Source organism: Lepisma saccharinum, chromosome 18 (assembly GCF_977018435.1).
Source record: "Lepisma saccharinum chromosome 18, izLepSacc3.1, whole genome shotgun sequence".
NCBI lineage: Eukaryota > Metazoa > Arthropoda > Insecta > Zygentoma > Lepismatidae > Lepisma > Lepisma saccharinum.
The window spans coordinates 46,357,311-46,382,632 of NC_139246.1; the positions used below are offsets into that span (position 1 = coordinate 46,357,311).

General features: G+C 38.2%; 1 protein-coding gene across 1 annotated transcript; it reads left to right on the forward strand.

The window, feature by feature from the left end:
- Positions 1 to 6,280: 6,280 nt before the first annotated feature.
- On the forward strand, positions 6,281 to 23,734 carry LOC146002554 (uncharacterized). The gene is made up of 2 exons (XM_083140482.1): positions 6,281 to 6,378; positions 21,752 to 23,734. The coding sequence occupies exons 1-2, from the start codon at positions 6,367 to 6,369 to the stop codon at positions 22,754 to 22,756; spliced, it is 1,017 nt and encodes a 338-aa protein (XP_082996608.1). The 5' UTR covers positions 6,281 to 6,366; the 3' UTR covers positions 22,757 to 23,734.
- Positions 23,735 to 25,322: the final 1,588 nt, after the last annotated feature.

The following is a 25,322-nucleotide window of genomic DNA, read 5'->3' on the forward strand; positions in this document are numbered from 1 at the left end:
TTTATTATTTATATATAATTTGTTGACGTATCCCTGACGATTTGGTATCTATTCACATTGAGATTTCAAATCTGCAGAGCGGATGTGAGGCTCCGCCAGGGCCTCGCGAAATGTTGCTACGCCACTGCTGATTTATTTCTGTACTTCCGAGAAGTTTCCGTTATTTTTTATGTTGTTCAATTAAATCAGATTTTGGCTTTACACGGAATAAATGTTTATGGAAACAATCAGAATAGTTGCACAATATTGACGAATTAGTCTCAATAATAATAATAATAATAATTTATTCATGTGATTTATTTCACTTCATTATTCTGCAAATTTAGGCTATACGACGTACGCTTTTAGAAGGAACATGAGTTCAGCCAATACGCAGCTAGTGCTGTCGCGCTGCTGCCAAACCAACTGCTAGCGGAAAGGAAACGCAGAGATTTCGCCGTGTCCAATATTCAGCTTTTTATATATAATGCATGCACGTGATGTTTGGGTACAATGAAATATACAGTATAGAATTCTACACAGGATTATATCATATCACTGCAGCATGTAAGAGATACTCGTACCTGAATGAAGTTTGAAGGTATTTATTATAGAGGAACTGTAAGACCATCATCATCACTCTCGTTTCTGTTTTCTGGCATGTTTCCAAGAAGACTTGAATAGGGGTTTACCGATTTCTGTGGTAGATACGTTACCCTGTTTTATAATACGTAACACAGTATGCACACAGACACCACACGCTTTAGCCGTAAGTTCTCGACTCTGAGAAAACACTGTTTCAGCACGCACTTCTTCCGACGGCAATTCATTGAAGCAAGATTATAGTTTAAAACTATGATTTCTGTCTTGTGAACGTAACATTTTACCCTTGGTGCCTGTACTACTTGTAATAGGTTCCGAGAGCGAAATTATTAATTTGATTTGCTTTACTTTATTTTATTTAACTTTTCTCTCACTTTTGGCTAATTGCGAAGATGGGAATGAGTGATAATATAATGAAATTGATGGATGGACATTCACAAAATCCATGTCCAGGCCGGGATATGAACCCGGGATCCCTGGCGTCGTAGCGCGATATGCTAACCACTCCACCATGGGGGTCGGCGCGAAATTATTAAGTAACACTCGTGGAACACACACTATTGCATAACTATCGAACATAAGGGCTGGACTTCAAAACGCGCTACGACGCCAGGGGTCCCGGGTTCGAATCCCGGCCCGGGCATAGGTGTTTGTAGGTGTCCCTTCATCAATTTCATCATATCATCATCCATCCTCATCTTCGCGATTAGCCAAAGGTAGCAGAAAAGCGAAGTAAAATAAACCAACATTTATTCAATCAATAAGGGCCATATTGAATCACGCTCACAACTGTTCTTCGTGGCGTATGAGTACAATTATCTTACACCGCCCTTGTTATGAAAACGCTGAACTGAAAGTGACTCACACTCGCAATGTTCGTAAACGCCCACGGCAATGAAGGGCCATTGTTCATATTCAGCCGAATTTGACACTCATAGCTTTACCAAATCACAACTCAGCGGGGTTAACAAGGTGGCAAGTAAAAAAAACAACAGATGGAACACTGAAGGAAAACGAAGGGTCATTGTGTGCGTGTGCGTGTAGAGAGTAGAGACGCGCTGTTTCCCTTGTTTCTTCGAGAAACTATATCTCCGGCTGTAGGCGACGGAAATGCATGGGACTTGGACAGTCAGGTTCATAATGTCGTGTCCCATGCAATGATGAACCTTAAAGTGGCGAGTTTTATAAATAACTTCTTGCGCGCAAAAAAAGTTACAGAACACGGCGCTTAACTTGCTCGCCGCAGTTTCCTAACTGTACAACCAGAGCGCTCGGGTACAACGTTGCACTCCTGCTATTGGCTGGTCGCCAAGGACACGCTCTCCGTAACTCCGCCCGATATCGCTTCTAAAACCGTGCGTCGTATAATCACGATGATGAGTATAAATGGTGATAAATTGAAAGTAATAAGAGAGCAAACACTGAAAGACGCTGGACAAGTTTCGCAGAAGATTATACTGGCTGCGAGTCCAGACGCATTGGAGTTACCGAGGTGTGCCACTTGAAAATGAGGTTAATTTTTTAGTACCTGCTCTCAGGATCACTTCAGTCTCAATAATGAATATGTTTTAAACATTGTTCATTGGGGCTCATATCATTGTTTAATTCTAGTAATATCGGAGTTGATAAAATGTAACGGGATTCTATGATATTAATGTATTTCACAAAACTCAAATCTAGTTCACTTAATAGACATAATGGGTAATCCAAACTGGATATGATGTTTAAAGATTAACACAAACAACTGTATTGTATGCATCATCAGGAAATAAACTAGCAACATTTCGATTACAAGGTGAGAGCGCCATCTACAAACACTAATTTCTGAAGCTATATTGAAGATAAATACCATGTTGATGCGATCATATGAATCATGGCATGGCAAATGTTTCATTATTTATCAGTTATCGAAGAAACTAATATTATTGTACTCCTTATTGAAAGTAAGAACGTAATTTTCGATTTATATCTTGCTGTAATCCTTAACATACCTACAGGGAGAGAAGTTTGATTTTTTTGTTGTAAGATTCGAACCACTATGCGCCTCCACTGGAAATCGAGTCCGGGATCTCTTTATTAGCAGACAACCACGGAACGGAGAGACACACAGGATTACAAGTATTCCAGTGTAATTAGTGGTGCATTTGAGTAATGGTGTGTGTTACCTTTAATGGAGACCAAAGATTTCGCTAATCTGTTCGTATATATTGCATTAAAATCTCCTTCAGAACTGCATTATTCTTGCTATACTCTGACTCGGATATCTCTGGAGCAAGCGAACGAAAAAAGTCTCCGCGCCAGTACTGATGCTGCTCCACCAATGAACAGGTGAGAGGAGATGGGATTTGGTGGAGGGGGAAAGCCCACTCAATTTTCTCCACTTCTTTGCCGCTATGCGTGGCCTTCCTTCAGAGATAGACGACACAGAGTATACATACTGCTAATCTGTTTGCATATTGCTTTAAAATCGCTTTACGAACTGTTTTATTCTTGCCAGGCTGGTTGTTAAAGAGGCAAGAGGAGTTACGCATTTTAATGCGACGATTCATTGACTCCCCATCACTTCAAGGTCCTTGCTCGGTTCCCGAAAGAAAAAAACATTCAGAGTTCACTACACTTTAAAAAAGACACGGGTATTTTGCTGGAATTGAAAGGGTTGTGAATTCCGCTCAACCAACTTCTTTTTTCTTGGCAGGGCTTGACCACAGACATTTGTACTGACGCTCTTTTATTCTCCCTGCGTTTTGAAATTTGCCGCTCGGGGGTCCCAAGCTACAGTGTTGTCAACTACTGCATTGAATCTCTTCCAAACTAGTGATGGTGAAATGTGTGATTTCACTAACACAGGTTAAACTGTGATTGTTACTTGACAGTAGCAGATGCTTCTTCAACCGTGACGTTTATGTGATGTCTGCGAAGTGTGATTCCTCATTTACACCAAGCTTTAGGAGGAACAACTTGACTGAAGTCATTCAAGTGTTGGGTAAAGAAACAAGGTTAAAAGTAACCTTAGAAGTTAATTAACTCATGAAGGTTTTTCATTTTGTTTTCTTCAATACTCAACGATAGCACTACACGATAAATAGTGCATTTTGATTGATTGATATTGATTTGCTTTATTTTACTTCGCTTTTTGTGCCACTTTTGGCTAATTTGCGAAGATGGGGATGAGTGATGACATGATGAGAATGATGAATGGACACTCTCAAACATCCATGCCCAGGCCGGGATTCGAACCAGGGACTCCTGGAGTCGTAGCGCGATGTGATAACCACTCCGCCACGGGGGCCGGCAAATATTGCATTTTTGAGATTGACCATAAATGAGGGGACAGAAGAAATGACAATTAATCACATTTTGTTCTACGTTTGAATTACGGTGACAAAATCACAGTTCTGTGGAATGTCTGACCATCAGTGTTCTCTTGCAGACCCATCCAAGCATGCTGTAACGGTGATAGAGTAAGACAAGGATGTCTAAACGACATCCAACCAACGAAACAGCTACACAAAAAATACTCTTAGCACAAATATTAGTTTTTGGTGTAATATATTTAAATTAAAATAATTTAGAATGTTGTGGAAAGAGCACTTACTTTTCGTTTCCCCCTAGAGATGGCAACCTTTCATTACAGATAATTCAATGTTTAAGCTGTAATTTTTTTAGCACTGTATTTCAAGATACTTGATCATACTTTCTGGTATTTATAGGCCTAAATATAATAATATTATACAGATATTATTATTACACAGTACAATTTATTGGATTTAACTTTTCGTTAAACACTGCAATTCCAAATTATACATTTACAATACAATTTATTTCTTGAAAAATGTATTGGAAATTTTAGAAATTCTTGTACGTACCTTTTAACCTTGTAGAAATAGCTATAGTAGTGCCCATTCTCGTACACATCTTAGGAAAGATGATAAGGTAGAATTGATGGCTAAACGATCATTATTTTTTCGCCTGGTTCAACAGATAGAGATTATGTGTTTGGAAAGTTAATATACATTAACACTCTGGAATTAAACATTCATTACCAGCTAATCACGGTTTATAGCAGTCCATTGGAGGCGTCCCCTATAGCGCAGTGGTAGCGTCGTCGCCTTGTAATCAAGTGGTCCAGGGTTCGATACCCGGTGAAGGCACATAGCAGTTCGGATCCCACTGTTAACTGTAGGTCCAGTCACGATTAGCCTTACTGTGCATAAAGTTGACTTAAAACACCAATTCAATTAATCAGTCCTTTTGAGTGTTGGCTACTTAATGATATGGCAGTAAGTATTTGCGCCGAGATGTGTCACAGTAGAAAAATATATATATTTAAATATGTATTCGTGCAGTTAAATATGAACAGAAATGAAACACTAATATGATATAAATTATTCTGATATGTTTTTAGTAAAAGATTATGAACAATAAACTGAATATATTCAAATGTATTTAAGAAAGGGAATCAGGCGAACAAAGTGAGTTCAATAAAGCAATGATTCAGGAATTTGAGAAATTATTTCCAATCTCTGAATTGTATTGGAAATATTAACGCTAGCTTTCCCCTTCCGTACAAGAAATTTACTTACCTATGGATATGGGCCCTCAGAGCCCCACACATTTGTTTTTCACTAATTATCAAGGTGCAGTTATGCAATAATTATAATAATTAAATAAAATTGCCATAATTACCAACTAATTGTACACCTTCATTCGCATCAGTGTCATATCGGAACGCACATCTGAAGGTAGGGGAGGTTTATAAGCCCATCACGTGAATTTGACTCTTACGTACAACAACTTTATGATTTTATGAACAAAACTAACACCGAAACATTGGGAACAACCTAGAAAAAATGTAATTTATTTTAATTTTTTAATAAAACGATTCACAAGCTGAGAATTGAAACACAAGAGGTGGTGGACAGCCCCCCTATTCCCATCGTCTAAGCTATACCCTGTCCTAATTATATCTGGAGCAAGGTCGCGCATAGCGACAGAGAAAAGGAGGAAATCTAGTGGAGAGAGTTAAGCAGTGCACGCTGCTGTGAAGGCTGGCAACTGCAGTCGCTTTACCCCTCCACGCAATCCCATACCCTTCCACGTGTTCATTGGTGAAACCGTCTCGCGTCACTACTTGCGCAGATACTTGGTTTCCTTCCCTTGCTCCAGAGATGAACCGGAACAGAGTATAGGGTTTACATGATGTGCTTATAATTTCCAAATTTCCATGTTTACGAGAGAGAGATACTTCGTTTAAGAAAACAGAAAAAGCTTAAATACAATGGATTGCATAAATGTGCACGTAGAGACAACACATTTCACAGGAAGTTTAACCTTGTGAAATAGTATTTATACATGTTTCTCTTTTATTAAAAGAAATATATATAAACCTTAAAAAAATGTAGGAAAGTGAAGCCAAACTTTGACAACACAGGTAGAACATCTATCCACTGCATAAAATATGCTAACTTGCAAATACAGATATCTCACTTTCATTTATACAACACGTGTCAAGAAAAAAAATGAGAAAAGCATGGCGTTCTCTCCCTTGAAACAATCCTCCGCGGCTGGCAACATTGTTTACGAACTCCACCTACTCATCCCAGAGCGGGAGATATGTGTTCTGGTTGGCTCGTCCCAGTGACCCTGAGGTAAGATGCCCTGGTGACTACTTGCTTTTATTTGGGGGGGGGGGGGCGAGAGCAGCTCATCAAGATATATGAAGATCATGCGCATCTCGAGTGTCAGGCATTGAACCATAGCCCATCGTCAACACAAGAAGCGAAAATGAAGTGGTTGGTAAGTATAGGCTATCCACTTGTTTTTATTTCTATAATTATATTACTTTGATACATTGTTACGAACAACAATATAGATCAATTAATCATGTGATATGTTCGGTATTTGTCGATAGACTTAGTGTTAGGTATTGTCGCTTCGTACTCCAGGGTCGCCAGTTTCGAATTTCTATACTCATCTCAACTCCTGACGTAAAGACATGCATTGATGTCGTTAAGTAACAGCAAGAGATACATTATGCCATTGTATTCTAGTAGGATAACTGTAGCGTGGCCTATATGTTTCTAGGAAGCAGTTGTTCTCTGCATTAACTTTGAAATCCAATAGGCTAATGATGTTCTGGCGTATTGAACTATAGTTAAGGTACTCGTCTTCTTCCATTGTTTGGTTTGGTTAGCTTCCCTTTAGATTCTTAGCTGATAACTTATAAGGACTTTCTTTTGGGGTATGATAAAGCTAACGCCTTGTAATCAAGGGGTCTCGGGTCCTATTCCCGAAGGAGACTCTGCGCACTAGTTCGAATCATGTAAAGGGAAATTTTGTTATCGATAAAATTAACTTACGTATACCAACGCATTATTAAGAAGGCAATTTTTAATACACACATATACTTCAAACCTTGTTGCCCCATTAATACTAATAACTGTAATATATGATTCTATTGAAATTTAATTAGCACTCCATAGTGTAAGTTGAAAATTTTTTATTATTATTTTATATAAAACCATGCCTTTTTCTGTAATAAACCCAAGTACATAAATACATCAGTAAGATCCAAGGCCGCCGCAATTGTTTCTTGTCAGGGGAGCAGCAGTGCTTTTAGTGGGGAAACGTGTTTTTTTTCCCAGTTAAGAGAATTCTCATAAAGCATCCACAGCACTAGGATAATTCACATTGTCACATAATCTGCTGTCTTTCACGGCACTACTTGTACATATTTTGACGCTTCAATTTAACTATTTGATTATATGATGTCTTTCCAGACATCTCAGGGAGAAAGTGCCCCCTGGTCCCCCTTGGAAACATCACAGCAAATTTTGATAAAATGAACGCAATGGCATAACAAATATCAGAATGCTAAAAACATGCATTGTACTTACAAAGACTTGCTTATTTGAAATATTAACCCATTAATGCCCAGTGTATGATATTTCATACGCTAAACAATGTTGTTATATTTTTTTAAATATTTGTGCATTGTGGTAGTTTCTTTGTTCGCATATGTTGCATTGTTCACTCATATGCTTGATTGGAGAACTTGTAAAAGAGCATGGCGATTTCTCTTAAAAAATGTACATCAGTGATTGATATTTTTTTCTCTTTGTGAACAATTTTTGTTTTAGACAAAGATAACTTATTTCTCTCTTTCATAGTGTTGATGGTTTATAAAACCATGTTTTATGTTGAGTTATTGATTGATTTGCTTTAATTTACTTCGCTTTTTTGCTTCTGGCTAATTGCGAAGATGGGGATGAGTGATGATATGATGAAATTGATGAATAGACACTCACAAACATCCATGTCCATACCAGGAATCGAACCCGGGACCCCTGGCGTCGTAGCACAATGTGCTAACCACTCCGCCACGGGGGCCGGCTTATGTTGAGTTATGTGTGTACATATGCTCCAGGAGAAGTTTGATAAGAGCGTATGGTATTTCATACGCAGGGCATTATCGAGTACTACTGACGACTGCTTATCACTTGCATTATGTGGTACAGGAAGAGAACGGTTCTAGATTAGACTTGGATGGATCTTACAAGTTAGTGTTTCTATTTCCTGGTGCAATTTATGGTGTTGTGCGCTACGGCACCATGGGTCCCTGGTTCGAATACTCGCATGGTCATGTTTGTTCTTTGTGAGTGCCCCTTCAACAATTTCATCATGTCATGCTCATTTTCGCCATTAGCCAATAGTGGCAAAAATACGATGTAAAATAAATTAAATCAATCCGTTATTGTGCTGATAGTGAGATGCAGGAAGTGGCAGTGAGTGTAATGTAAACCAGCAGAGAATTGGTACAATGGCATTTGGAGAAAAAAAGGTATTGAAATAAGAGTAGTTAAGGCGGATACCATCTTGTTCATGATCAACATAGTCAGCATAACAGTGGGCAGTGCGGTAAATATGCACAGTGTACAGGGTGTGTAAAGTGTTGGATTCCAGCTCATTGAAGCTGCTGAAGTACCATTTCAGTATTCCTTCCAAACAGCAGTAAGCCCATAATATTGTTTTAATATGATAACGTGTCCAATTCTAACATTGATATTGATTGGTTGGTTGATTTGGTGTTTTAAGTCCACTTTATGCATAGTAAGGCTAATAGGGACTGGACCTACAGTTTAAAGTGGGATCCGAACCACTATGTGCCTCCACTAACATCGATATTGTTATGTAATTATAATACAGCAATTTAAATCAATATGTTTATTGTGTTTTATGAACAAATAATCTCAGATCGTCCTACAATCAATAGAAATATCTAAAGGTCTGCAAAGTATGGCATACGCTGGGCAGTAACGTACCTTTGCAACCCATAATACCAGCGTATGATATTTTGTACGTTCAAACAAACTATGAAAAACTGATCGCTCGTCAAAATTTTGTATTTCTTACATATAAGGACACCATGAGTCCCTGGGTCCCCAGTACATAAAAAAATCCAAGATTTCAAGGAAAAAGTCGGGAAAAAAATTGGGGGTAGTACCTGCATGTGATGGGAAATAGCTAATTTTTTAAGTTAATAAGCTGTAAATGCACATAATCCTTAGGTAAACCAACCCCGTTGGATTACACTTTGGGGCATATGAGAGTGTGGAAGTAAAATTTTACCGTTCGACTCATTCTTGGTCTCAGCTACATTCTACTCGACTGAAAATATATTAAATATTTTAACAATTAATTCTACCACGTCTCTTCTATTTACCAAAAAGTAAAAGTCAGGACTTAACCTCCGGACTTTGATAAAGATTTATTTTTTTGGTACTATCCTCCATTTGGAGACACATTTTATGATGTATCTTTCATGAAAATACATTAAAACTTATATCGTTTTAAAGCTTATAAATCAGACTACAACTTTTTTTCGAAACAATTTCCTGTCAGTTAATTTGTTCACAAGTTACAAATCAAAAATTTATGAAGTGTTAGACAAATTTCACTTTTTAAATATATTTTTTTAAAAATTACGGCAAAACCACAGACATCGGAAAATTAAGCAGAACTGTTTTTGTAGCCCATCTAATGAGGATTAAGTTTAAAAATGATTATCTGCCAATGACCATCGGTTACGGACATATAAGTCAGGAACTGAGAGTCTGCGAAATTGATGTTTGGGGGGGGGGGTGCTTGGGGAAAGCACCGACGGGAGGGGTGGGGACTTTGGGATTTTGCACTGTTCTTCAACTGACCTAAATTCAACTTTTACGTAATTATTACCGACATTAAACCTTCATTGACTGAGCTAACAGTGAACGTAAGGAGTTCAGCACCACGTCAAATTCGCCTTTACTCTCACGAGGAAAAAAAGGCTCAGATCCAACATGCACTGAATTTCCCAAATGACAAATTTTAATAAATTATGTAGTTTACCTTTCAATTTATTTACAGTCGTGGACAAATCGTATGTTAGTAACGATCGTTTGCCACTGAACCAAAATGAAACTGATCATGGATATGCATTCAGAATTTCTTACGAGTAGGTTTTTGAATGCTTTAATTTCACTGGCATGTTTTGAAGCATTTGTATTCAACAATTAGCCGATTTCCATATTCTATCTACAAATAGGCTGCACTGCAAATACACTAATATGTGCTGTAATCAACTTCATAGCTATTATGATTCCTGATGTATTGGTTCAGTGGTGATATACTATGGATTGACTGACACAACTGTCGCATTTAAATGCTTTGTTTTTCTGGTTACCAGAGGTGAACACCAGATGGAAGCAAAGGTTGAATGTTTCTATAAAATGGTAGATGAGGCTTAAATGAAAGGAAAACTGTATCATTTCAACAATGAATTTATACTGAAATTTCATTTTGACATTATTGTGTCATTATGTGTCTGATGTTTACATTTAAATGCATTTTTTAATTTTTGATCTTACTAAAGTCCCATATATTCTGTGGGCCTTCCTGGTTAGAAACATTCGTTCGTAATATTCGTTTGATATTTTATAATACTTCTTCTATTATCATTTCGACACTCTGAAAACCGTTGCCACACGAGCAAATTATTCAAATTTATATTTAGGTACCTGGGAGTAAACAACTCGGCTATAATAACACTGAAACTAACACAAGCCCCGTCCCTCCGAGTTCTGACGTCACGATAAAAGCATTCGTTGTAAGCTTGTGAGTGTTAGGTTATGATCTCAGCATTAACACACTGAAACTATTGTGACGTCACAAGTCGAAGGACAGGACGGAGCTCAATACGATGTGCAATAAGTGAGACTCAAATTCATACTATCTAAAATACATTTACACAAGTATCAATAGGTTCGTTTCAACTGAGTCTCTTCATCTGGTGATAATATATCATAAAATATGAAAAACGCTTGAAATAATATGTTTTAATTGCATTTTTTGTCGTTTGTGTTGGAAACGCAATTCTCTACCTAATTGATTGTAAATTTGTGCATTACTGGCAGTAGGTTTGATCATAGGGATGTTAAAGATAAAGTAAATTTATTTGAATTTTAAATATGTTAAACCTTGATCTATTTCTGAAATGTGTTTCTCTCATTCTCATCAAATTTTGGGTCGTTATCCTTCCTTTTTCAACATTAATGTCACCTTCATTGATTCGATTTAGAGTCTCTTGATTCATTTTTCAGTAAAAATTGCAGTTTCTTTCAAAAGTTGCAGACACTAAGCAAGTAACACGAGAATCTGCCACCCTCTTAAGAAATTTGCTTGAAATGGTGATAAATTGATTTCGTCACAATATCCTGCTAAACCACTTCAGATGACTTGAATTTAAAAAAGATTCTAGTCAGTTTAAGGTACCAAAACAACAGTGATGACAGAAATTCGAACTCCTATGGAAACCAAGTTGTTCCGTGAATTAACACGTTTTAGAGAGACTCTTATGAATAGGAGACAACCTCCGTGGTGTAGTGGTTAGCATAGTGTGTCACGACGCCAGGGTATTGGTGTTGTTTGTGAATGTCCCTTAATCTGTTTCATCTTATTAGCTTTCATTCTCATCGTCGCGATTAGCCTAAAGTGACAGAAAAGGGTAGCAAATAAACCAAATCAATCAATCAAACTTTCTGAACACTCCTTTAGAAACAGGGGGACGCTCCCAAACACCCACCCACCCCTTCATATTTCCAGCATATACAGTACATATGTATCTATGGCCCTTTATATTACTTGTCACAATGCTCAATACTAGCTGACCGTTCACCCTCTAGACAGTGTAACGAGAGATTTTCAGGGTACATTTAGTTTGTTAGAATTGTTGTTTTAAGGTCACTTTATGCACATAAAGGCTAATCGGGACTGAACCTAAAGTTTAAAGTGAGATTCGAACCACTGTGCAATGTCCTCTGGACCCCTTGATTACCAGGCGACCTACTACGCCATCGGGGAGGCCCGGGTACACGTAGCGTTCTCTACTGAATTGGAGAAATAGGAAGTCTTCGATCCAGAAGCATTCTGATAACGTGCCCTAGACGCCTGATCCATGGGCGTATAAAGGGAGTATGCAAGGGGGAACTTGCTTCCCTGGAAATGAGTGGTAAAATTTTTCATTTTATTCATTACGGTATTTACGTAGGAAGTAAAATGAATATTACTCCATTTTCAAATAATTAAAAATGAGGCTTTGCTACAATTTGGAAAGTTTTATTGACCTCCACCCCCCGGAACGAGGCCTACGAACATAGGATAGCTATTTAAAAACTTATACATATTAAACACACAGTGGCGGCGATTGGGTTCCAAAACTGCGGGGACAAGGTGCCAAAATTGGGAGGGCAAGGACAATTTACTCTCCCTTGGTAGATAAGGTTTAGCATAGTGTGGGGGCAAAAGTGTCAAAAAGTTGGGTGGGGGGCAATGACCCACCCAACTTTTTGACACTTTTGCCCCCACACTATGCTAAACCTTATCTACCAAGGGAGAGTAAATTGTCCTTGCCCTCCCAATTTTGGTCATTGCCCCCCACCCCTCGCCGCCACTATAAATACACAAATATATAATCATGCACTTTGATAGTATAAGTGTGGTTGTCCTCTATTACTGTATTTCCATCAGTTTGAAAGAATTCAATCAACACGGTGTATATAGCCTAAATAGCAGACTGTAATGTTAACTAATGTTGTATGAATATGGTACTACCTATTTCCCTTATGTTGATAGACGAACACGGATAGTACCTAGAAACCTTTAAGGCAACATTTGAAGTTCTAAAATAAACACTAATCAGTCTATTGAAGTTAATTTGACAGTAAAAATATCATAAAATTTATAATCCATTCTTAAATATATAAATAAGCATTGATTTATCTACTTCAACATGTCCTAACACCCGCAGGTTTCCTAAACACCCACCTACATTTTTCACAAAGGCCCAATTTATGCAATTTTGTTCTAAATTTACTCTTACAGCCCTATCAACCACCGAAAAATCCAATATTAAAATAAAGAATACAAGAATTATTTCCTTATAACCTCAATTATTTAATATGTTGGTAAGGGTTGGGAGTAGCTGTGTAGTCAAAAGGAATATAAGGTATTATGTGATAGACACAGTAGGAATTACCAAGTTGGCGAAGTTTCTTAGTGTATCGTACTACAAAAGAGGTGTCACACGATGGAATGGATGTGTCATTGCTTTGGTTCACTCATCTATTTCATTAGATTCATTCGTCCTCATAGTCTCGTTTAACCTAGAGAGATCTTAAAGCGACATAAAATAAACAAAATATTCAAACACAAAAAAATAATTAAATACTGGACACTGCACTTGTAAAGTCAATATGAAAAACAAGGAATAATCAATCCTTCAAGTTTATGTAAGCAATATTATTACTATTGTTATTATTATTATTTTAGCAATATATATAAATATAGGCTACATGGACATTTTTCTTCATATCGTTGACAGTAGTCTTTCGAAAGCGTAATGGTAACGTCGTCGCCTTGTAATCAAGAGGTCCTGGGTTCGATACCTGGTGGAAGCACATTGGACAGTGGTTCTGATCCAATTTTACAGTAGGTCCAGTCCAGTGATGTGCAGTAAACTATAAGTTTACGTCTACACGTAATCTACGCGTAGATTACATTGGGTTGTAGTTTACATAGACTTACGTAGACAATCTAAAGGGCATTAAAATTAATTTTCAAGGGTTTCATGAATGGAAAGTGACATTTTCAACTATATTGGTTCCTAACAAAATGAAAAGAATCCTATTTACAACAAAATTTCTCTTCTTTTCTATTATCAACTATGGAAGAAGATAAGTAGTATGCAAAAAACAACAACAGATGGCAGTCGTGAGGCAAGAGTGGTCTTTTCCCCATAAAACACTAGAATATTTCCTATATTAGGTTTCTTCCTAGGAAATTGTTCGAATTTGGAAGAAAGAGTATGAAAAGTTCTCTTCACAAATCAGCAACTGATACGCAGTATAATTTTCTTCTAATTGCGCGGCGCCCTTTGCTAAGTTATCACCTTTCGCCATGTTGTTTACATAGATTACGTCGTCTACGTGTATAAAATAGTCTACGTGTAGAATGTAGACTATCGTTGTTTACTCGTAGACGCAAATCACTGGTCCAGTCTCAATTGGCCTATCTGTGCATAAAGTGGACTTAACAAATCAATCAATTCATATCGTTAATAATTATTGATGATTAATTAATAGTAATAGAATAGTGTCATAATTAAAGCATGTGAAAGTTCCATACTATAAAGAATAATTTACGAGGTTTAATATTGATTCATCGAAAATTGTTCATTCAGTCAGTTGTGATGCATGCACATGAAATCAACATGCAGGCTTCTTTGCGCTCTGAAAATACATGTTTTTCAACATCCCCGTTAATTCGTGACTGTATAGCATGAAGAACCACGCAGATGGAATTTCATGAAGTGGGCGAGGTCATAAAGGGAGATTGGCCGTGACATTGAAAAGTGAGAAAATAATAACAATGGGGCTTTGTTACAATACACGCCTTTGGCCTTGAAACTTCGTTATGCTAAGAAATCGCATAGAAATATGGTATCCAACTTTATTCCTACTTCTTGTTACGAAGTACCAACTCTGAGATGTATATAGACTCCCCTTGAGACATAGTAGTCCTCGTTTGAATCCAAAATATAGGATGTCACGTTAAACAGGTGTGTGTATATATAGCTACAGGACGATTCAAAAGTCCGACTCCATAGGACAATTACGTTATTAGTGAAGATACAGAAAAGTGGAAAGAGGTGAAAGTTGTTGGAATGTGTTGTTTTCAATGTACTCGTAACATGCTTGATTCTTCAACGATGAATGCACCCTTGATACTAATACAACTGCACTGATATGACAGCCTCAATTAGAACGGAAAATGTTTAGTGGGCCAGATTTTCAGTTTTGAGTATTTTGATTTTCTAAGGTACGACGAACCGGGGGCATCAATTCTAGTACAGTACGATACCACTGACGAAATTTTGAGAAATCAACTTTTTCAAATAAAAGCACTGAAAACTCTGGAAAATACCAGAGTGGCAAATGAACCCCCAACTGATTCCAATTTTTGAGAGTGGAACGTTCTAAATATACAAAATATGTTATTGTGTATGTCGCCCACTAGAAAATAGGCAGGGGTTCTTATAAGATAAAAAAATCTCAGATTTTCTCTTCCATGTATCATGATATAAATGCACACCATTCTCGCTATTTTAAATACAGTAGAGGGTTTCAATAAATTAGTTATACAAACGGAACCATTAATTGTGAAGAAAGTGTATATGTAACAGAAATGGTTTATATAGGTACATCAATGAATACAACTTTTCTTCAAGTTTACTGTTGCGCGTTGTTATTTTCAGACGCCGCCACTGGAGGCGTGAGCGTCTGTTTATCTTACACAAGTACCGACTTGGATTGGTCGTGGTGGAACGATTCCGTGGCCACCTCGTGGACGTTGCTGGGAAGAGGGGAAACAAACACAAGTTCTTTAATGTAACTCCGGATAGAGAAATCCATAGTTACCAATCAGACGAGCGAGGTGGCCACGGAATCGTTCCACCATGAGCAATCCAAGTCGGTACTTGTGTAAGATCAACAAACGCTCACTCCTGCAGTGGCGTCGTCTGAAACTAACAACGTGCGACAATAAACTTGAAGATATACTGTATTCATTGATGTATAAACCATTTCTGTTACACATACACTTTCTTCACAATTAACGGTTACTTTTGTATAACTAATTTATAGTATTTTATTTATTGATTTCCACACGCAAATATATATATATCAATGACAATTATAATAATATTATTAATGATAGTAATAACACAAATTATTAGTTGTGTTATGTCCTCACGGGGCTCTGAAAGCATCTATCTATGCAATTCCAGCCCCTCCCGAATGCAAGTGGCCCCAACGGTACATTCTACGTAGAATATTCTAACACATTAGTCTGAAAAACACATAGTTGCTAAAACTTTCCCCCTTGTTCACTATTCCTTGTACACTAATAGCAGAGTTGTGCTAAGGTGCTGGATTTTTTTATAACCCTGTGTATTTCTTTATTTAGATTTCGGTTATTTGCTGTGGCATTTCTACCTCTTGGATCAACTGTGACAACCGGTATTATTAGTAAACTTGTGTTAAGAGGGACAAGCTAAATGATACATTAATGCCTTTACCAGAGTTCGATCTTAAGACCTTTGGTTTCGTAGATTCGCTGACCACTTCGCCACGGAGGCCTGCACTCGTTCATTATATATATTATAAGTACAGTAGCATCGATAGGGTCAGAGGCGTCGCCACTGGATGGGTCGGGGTGGTCTCTAACCCACCTTAAAATAATATCAGTCCACCGGTCTGCCACTCAAATAGAATAAATACGTGATATATATTATTTAGATAACGCAAAGTTACAAACTCGTAATTAATTATAGTATAAACCACACATAGCTTCCGTAACAATTGACTAACATAACTCAGTTTTACTTCAAAGTGAAGAACGTTTCTAGATTTACCATTATGTTGGTTTCCTTTCATTAACGTGCGAGAAATGATTACGTGCGCCAAAATGATGAAATTAAACTTTTAACACATGTTAAACAATGAGTAAATCTACAAAAATAGGAAAAATGTATTGAATACATCTGATCAAAATGGGGCTTCGTTTGTTTTCTAAAAGCTTAGAGAAGCTTCTCCTCAACCGATGAAAGCTTATTTCGCTTTATTTTTATAATATTATTTTTTTTTACAAAATACAGGAAATTTGTATGCCGAATTTTTAACACTAATAAAGATTGCATACAAAATATTTGTAATAATTGCATTATAAGTATGAATTTGAGCCATGAACAAGAATGCTCCAGTACAGCACAATGTTCATGAACGTCGCTCCACGTTGAAAAATTCCTAGTGCCGATCCTGGCCATAACCACAGAAGCAGAGCCCACCTACAGATATTTTTTGCACCCTTGAGCCCGTCCAAGATCAATTTCTGGCGACGCCACTGGATAGAGTGCCAGAAAGGTGGGGGCAAGAACAGTTGGTAGGTAAGGCTTAGTATTAAGTAGCCATAGAGCCGGGGGGGGGGCTTCTTAATAACTAGGTACATAGTTTGCTTGCAATTGAGCAAATAATTTGAGACATGAAATAGGCGATGAGGATGAGAAAACTACAAAATTCCCGGTCGAGACATAGTTTCACTTCTGATGCACGAGTCAACTGATGACTGTGACATTTCGCATGAGGACCAAAGGCAGAACTTTCGTTTCCCCCGCCTCCTCCACCACACGTGTGGCTGGTATTTCCTTTACGGCCAAGCGTGATGGAAATCGCCAATAATGAAGACTTCTTTTAATGATCCTGCTTCTCGAGAGGTAGCATCAATTTTTATGGTGATGCACCTCCTCTGGAATCTCGTATATCCGGAGGGACACGGGAACCTTGGATCGAGACCACGCCCTTCAGATGATGGTCTAAATGCCATTACGTCATAATGCATGTGTAAGGCCGATGGCAAGAGTCGTGGCGATGTTTTCATGTTCAAGGCCGGATCTCTTTAGGTGGGAAAAGCGACTCGTATGAGAGTTTGTTTTCTGGGAATGGGAGTGGAGGGTGAGGGAAGAACGTGTGAGCGAGTTTTGCAAATGGCTTCGATGCCACCAGCTGGGTGGCCCCGGTCGCTTTGTATGCTAGTCCGCCTGCCACAGGGTTTTGGAGCTAGGACCCTGAACATCTCCTCATGCAAAAAGGATTAATGGAACGTTCGCTATGTTTGCTTCGTTTTTACATAGCACCAGTTCTGTAGTCACAAAATTTTCAATAAATTTCGGTTATGGTTCCATAAATTGATTCAATTGCTTGTTTATTATATTTTACTTCGTATTTCTGCTACTTTTGGCTAATCGCGAAGATAAGGATGAGTAATGACATGATGAAAATGATGAAAGGATTCTCACAAAGAACATTTGTGCTCATGCCGGGATTCGACTCGGCGTCCCTGGCGTCGCAGCGCGCTTTGCTTACCACTATTCCATCGAGGCCTGCATTTTCCCATTAAATATATGGATTAATTTATTTAACGTCTGCAAATAAAAGCCATTGATAATATAATACTGATGATTGATAGATTGAGTTGATTAAGTTCACTTCATGCGCAATAAGTCTAATCGGGACTGGACCTACAGTTTACAGTGAGATACGAACCACTATGTGCCACCCCCGGGTATCGAACCAGGGATACTTCGATTACAAGGCGACGACGCCACCACTACGCCATCGGGGAAGCCCCAATACTGATGATGATGATTTGATGATGATGATGATGATGATGATGACGACGACGACGACACCCATAATTGGCATAAATGAGGTATATGACAATAGAGAAGGCATTTTAAAAATATGAAACGCTTATTTTAATATTTGCGTTTGAACGTACATCAGGAATAGATCACGATATGTTATTATTTTATTTTTATTTCCTTGTTGTTATAGCTTTTGTGAATCGTCAGTTTGTACACTGTTAATAACTTTAATAAATAGGCGAGTGAAAACTCTCTGATTATGTGGGGCAAAAGATTTAATGAAAATTCAATTTGAGAAATTAAAAACTCATGTCATCTCACTGTTTTATTTCATTAGGAACATGACGTACATAGAGTATGTACGGACCCACCGAAAATTACACTGTATCATAAGAATTCAAACTTGCGTGGCACTTCTTTAAACCCCCTTTATTTCACCTCTCGGTAGTTCAGAGACTATTTTACGTATGTACATAGTTTCGTACAGCAAATTCTAAACAACTACACATAATTTATTAATTTTCAATGGTGACGGTGAGAACGGGGTTCGTTGAGGGCAGTTACCCCCCACACGTTTTGCCCCTTCACTATGGCTTTCACAATGCTAAGCCTTGTATACGAAGAAACGTAAACTGTCCTTGGCCCTCCTACCCATTTTTGTCCCCTAATCGCCGCTACTGATGTCCAATGTATGGGCAATTTATTCTGCAACACACAGAGGTAACACAATTAACGAATAAAGTGTGGGAAGTGTTAATAACAAGAACTTTGGTTGGAACTTTCGTCGGCTTCGAATATTTATTTTTTCAAAGATCATACTAATGTTTAATAACGATAATAAGATTCTAAATTCGAAGTGAGAGTATTAGGGGGCAACTGCCCCTTCTTGCCCCCAGTGCGCACGCCTATGGGTGTATTTTATATTTGGACTGTTACATCACTTTCATATAAATATTTTATCGTTAAGAATATACTTTACAAATATGTATATTGTTATTACAGCTTACGCTAATTCATGTTTGCCTTGCTAATAACATCGTGATATGAGTTTAAGAAGTTTTATAATTCACTTAACAAAGAGAATAAAGTATAGTGTCAGTGGTGTCAAACCAGAAGTTAAATCTTACTGTATATATTATTCAAAGCAGCTAAGGTTTACTAAGTCACATGACCATATATGTGCGTGTGTATCTGCTGACAGTCATTGTCTCTTAACTGATCACACACCTGGTATTAGCCCACGCACATTACACATTGTCAACCCAATTATACACACACCCAGAACAAGGTTTATTACATAAGAAGACACGCTATTTTGCATGCTGATTTGCCACGAAGTATTATTCTGAAGCCCGTGAGGGTCAGACAACAATGAACAAGCTAAAGTGGCCAAATATAGTAAAACAAATTATTTACAACTTATTGGCATTATGTCCAATGTAAGACCTATCGGAAGCGAGAAGTTCAAAAGTATGTAATAAATATCAATTGTATGGGACCTTGCGAGCAACAGTCAACGTGTGTCACTTTGAATTATCAACATAATTTTCAATCCATATTTTAATCAGTTCATTCAGAAATAAGAATATAGCCATAGTGTTATCTTTCAGTCACGTAAAATCTAATCCAAAATAATTTTAATGTGTCCATATGAATTTGGCTCGGAAATTATACCCCCTTGTACATTGATTAAATTTCAATCTGATTTACGTATGCTATAATAATACATAAGAAATAATTATTGAATTGAAAATTGTGGGTGCGTCAGCACTTTGGTTATTTTGCACACGTCACATTATACGGGTCCCAGCCCCTTACTATAACTAAAATAGAACCATGTGTGAAGCCTAAAATATTCTTACCTGAGTTAAAAGCCGAAGCTGTAAAAGGGACACTCAGGACACATAAGGACAAAACACAGGACAACACACACATAGCCCTACAGAGGATTATACTGGACATAGGTTCAGACGCCAGAGCCTCGTTGGCATGCAAAAAGCAGTTCCCGGGGTGTAATACGTGGAAGTGAGGTTGACATTTGGGTGGCTTACCAGAAGGTCACACCTTACACACCCAGCATAAAACTATTAAACTATTTATGTAAGTTTCGTAAATATTCCTAGTGCATTTTTATGCACAGCTACCCAGCCTAACGTATTTTCCGGTGGACAGTGCAACTTTTTACCACACTTTCTTATACAATATATTATTTTTTTTCTCACGAGACCTGGTCCAATGGTGAAATATATTCCACTACAACCACCCTACATACATCGATAAATATCCACCTGGTAAAGTCAAAAGTAAAACGTAAAGAGTAAAAAAAGAAAAAAAAAAAACGTTTTACTTGTCAATGGTCTCTAATCAATAAATACGAAAACAAGAAGACCTCCAGTGGAGCAGTGGTGTCGACCCACGTGGCGGAGTGGTTAGCACAGCGGGCTGCATTCCCAGGGATCTCGGGTTCGAATCCAGATTTGGACACGGATGTTTGCGTTTATCCCAATGAGACTATAGAGAAAATCTAGGATGTGAGAACAATTGAGAAGTTCGTGAAAAACGGGGGGATACGACCGATTAGGTGTATTTTTTAAAAAAATGAACAATAAAGGAAGTGGTAACGTTTTCACCTCTTAATCAAGTGGTCCTGGGTTCGATCCCCAGTAAAGGAACACGGTGGCTCGGTTGCACCCACATTTTGAACTGCATATGAACTCCTATCTATGTGTAAATTGGACTTTGAAGAAACTTTGACAAACGAAATCAAGAAATCTGGCTATTTCCAAAATCCTTTTGGCGATAATACAAACGAAAGAAGAGGATATTGAACCACAACATTCAATGATTTCGCCTCCTGTTGATGGTGCACTCAAATCCGTTATCCTCTAATGAATATTGATATTAACATCGTTCGAGAGAATGAGAGCTAAATGAGGCTTTCTCATTTGTGTGAGTTTGTAATTGAGGACGTACAGTCAATAAAAATCGGACACCTACATCCTGAAATACTCTCTTCCCTGCAATGCGATATGTGTGTTGCCTATTTCAATAGCAAAAAATACTCAATGGTAACCTCTACCACCGCCGTAGAGTTAGGCAACACACATAAGGCTTGCAAGGAAGCGAGTATTTTAGGATGTAGGTGTTCGATTTTTATTGCGGTTGAGTGTACATGCACATTACCATTACTTTCCTTCACAAATATGATGATGTCATGGTAGATTTTTTTACATACATTGTTACGGACTACTGGGATCAACGGAACTGACTTTTAGAGATCTTGCACTAGCTTAAGGATGTAATTGCTGGCCAGTATTTTTTAACTTGCAAAGCAAAGGTTTTCCAACAATCTTAAAATACTTTTCATCTTTTCAGATCTTACTCTTGGCTTTGCATGTTTGTACATCAGCTGGTCAAAACACTCCACTCCAACAGTATTTAATCGTTCCGGTGTACAGAGCTCCAGCAGCTAGAGCCATTTCTTCAGCAGGGGAAGTGCAGCAAGTCATAGAACTCGAGGAAGCGTCCCAGTTCCACAGTCAAGATGGGCTAGGCCAGTTCATGTTCGGGTACTCAATCCCGAACCAAGCCCGCATCGAATCCCGAACCCTGGACGGGACAGTCAGGGGTTCGTACAGCTACATAGACCCAACCGGGAAGGCAGTGAAGGTGCAGTACCAGGCCGACAAGGAAGGATTCAGGGCTGTTGGCGACAACATCCCTCAGAACGTCATCAGCGCCCTTCCTCAACCTGTTTCGGACACCCCCGCAGTCACAGCCGCCAAGCAGTTGCACTATCGCCTCTACCAGCAAGCCTTGGCAGCCGCCGAAGCCGCAGGTGCAGGCCAGATCGCTAACGATGATGACGTCAACAGACAGGATGACGTCAGAGGTCTGGAAGAAGCCGTGGTCATCGAGAGCGAAAACGGTGACGTGGTCGACGATGTTGTCGACGCCGTGAACGACCGGTACCCGAAACTCCAGTTCACCAGTCAGGTGAACAACCCAACACAGGTTCAAGATCCACAGAACAACGCGGTGATACTAAACAACCCTCTCTTGCAGCAGAACTTGAGGAATCGCGCTGGTAAAAGCGGGTTCGTGCCGTCCTCAAGAAAAACATCCCATTCTCGCAAGCCAGGAGGCTTTTTCTACAGCTACCATCACAGTGTACCAGTATATGTCCAAGTTGTTGCAACCAAGTCAGCCAATGTTGCCAACCTCCCTCAACCAGAACTCTCCGTCTCACAAAAAGCAGCCTACTTTGGCGCCATTCCGGTAGCTGCTGTTCACGATGTACAGGTTCCAGATAACATGAGAAACACCATTGAGAACTATCAACTTCTTCCAGTGTATCTGGAGCCTGTGCAAGCCAACTAATCATCACTTCCAAAAGTTGGTCCTTTTCAAGTTCTAAAAGACCCTAGCCTCAAAGTGCCTAATACTCATGAAGAAATTATGATGTAACGTGAGAAATAATTCGAGAGTCAAATTTACTGCAGTCATAGCATGATCCAAATGAGTTCGTGATGACTTTAATATTAACTCTATGAGTTTTATATTATAAAATATTAAAATATGGCAAATAAATACCGTCCTAGAATATTGTCATTAGATGGCATCTCCATTAGCACCTTAAGTTTTACCATTGTATTATTCTTTGTTAAAAGTATCAATCAAATTAATGAAAGCATTATTTTACACAATTTACAAGTAAATTTACAACTTCAGCAATAATAGGCACACAATTCAGGGTTTATTTAATATTTACTTTCATATTATGTTCTTGAAGTTTTTCTATAAATAATAAGTAATTAATACATAAATTAGATAAACATTATCTATGAAAATCTACCTTCCAGACCTCTTCCCATGTAAATTTCATACTATTTTTTAGTTTTCCTTAATTCTTTGTGTCACCCTTTTTCTCTACATTATATAGAATAATTATGCTACTCAATTGCTTCTATTTTTCAACATTTGAGATGCTATGTTATATGTTAATTGCAAAGAGAAAGATCTCATTCGTTTCATTTATTAGAATCTTACTTCTGTGTGATGTTCTGGGGTTTAAATACAGTTGGAAATTAAAAAAGAAGTTAAATAAAGTTAGTAAGAGTGTATGCATTTAGCAGCCCTTAGAGGTAGACTTTTAGAGTACCTGTTTATGTGTTCACGATTAAAATAAGTTAAAAAAATATGATAAAAGTTAACAAATGAAACTAAAAAAAATAACTCCATTGCAAAATGCAATTAAGACATATTACTTATGTGATAAATATATGTTGATGTGCATGTGTTCTCCTATTTGTATGTACGTACATAGTATTGCCAGTGTTAATAAAAGTATACAAAATGCGTTCTTTTTTTTGTTTTGCTCACATTGGGTGTTTTTTCAATAGTCACTAAGTACTATTGCCTGTCCAGTAAGTGCGAGATACTCTGATAGCCAGTACCGGATCTACAAACTTATTGCCAAAGGCTGCCTCTACTATCTACCATTACACACACACACATATACATACGAATGTGTGTGTGTGTGGGGGGAGGGTGTTTGTGAGTGTGTGTATAATTGAAGACAAATTGGTAAACGCTGTAAGTGCCACAATAATTCATACACCGTTTTCGACGTTAAACTGTGAAATGTGCCTTGCTTTATATTGTGGTAAACGTGAAATCTGACCGGTAGCCCTCTAAGTAGTTCAAAGGGCGTGTAAAGAGGTCACTAGTGTGCACGTTCTTACGGGCTGATTTGCGGAACGATGCGATTTCCCAACACTTTCGCTTTTGGCACTTACAACGTTTATCACTTTTAGTCCTCAATTCTTGATCTCATGTTGACAAAGTCACATATAAGGCCCTAGAGAGTGATTCAAAGGTCCCTTAACACCCCTATAGAAAGTAAAGGAGTTAGGCTGGGTAGAATTGGTCATGATAGAAACAGGTTGATAATGATATCATGATAGAAAATATGTGAAGCGCACATACCTTAAATGTGCCTTCATTGCACGGTGATATATGCACAGGGAACTTAAACTTTACCTTTACCTGTATATATTGTATTCATTTCTGTATCCCTCAGTAACTTCGTTTATGTTTTACATACGCATATACGAACCCTCTACTATGTCAATGGCTGAGGGCCACCCAAAGGCTTAATTAACCCCCCCCCCCCCGCCCCGCACTGCGTCGTTTTGCGACTTCCAGATCCTGCACTACTGATAGCATTTTTATCTGGCGACCTACTAGTTTAGAAGACATTACTCTCGGCAACCATTAGTACACTCCGACCATGGTCAGTGACGGTTTAAGGTGGGTGCTATTGATGCTGCAGCATTGGGCCCATTCCTGAAATAGGCCCAGATTAAAACAGGCGAGAATTTTCCGAAAGCTGAACAGTTTTCTTTTGCTAAATTAACCTGAAAATAAATCTTAGAATGAAATTTGGATCCCCAATTTCGGAGGCCTAGACACAGCGTTACTTATTATACAGTTACTATTATTCTTTGCGCTGTGACGTAACTATAACGTCGTTGTGTTTATTGTTCAATGAAGATTTCAAGTTAATGCTATCATTTTTACGTTAAACATTTTACTTAATAATTTAGCTGGGTATTTTGCAATGTCTTGGCGATCGTTGCCACTTTATTATTGTTCGGTAAGTGCGACGTAGTAAAGTTTTCACCTTAAACCTAGTTTGTACAGAAAAAAATCGACGGTATTTCATTGTCTCAGCATCAGGCCAAATTTCGTCTTAATCCGGCCCTGGTCCATGTTAAACGTGCGTAGTTCAAGTGGGCAAGTTAATACGCAATAGGGTAGGTGGATTTCATATAGATATTTCGTTTCTGTGCTCTCGCCTGTTACGCTATTATCAACGGGGTTCGAATCCCGGCCTGGGCAGAATGTCCCTTCATCAAATTCATCATATCATAACTTAACTTCG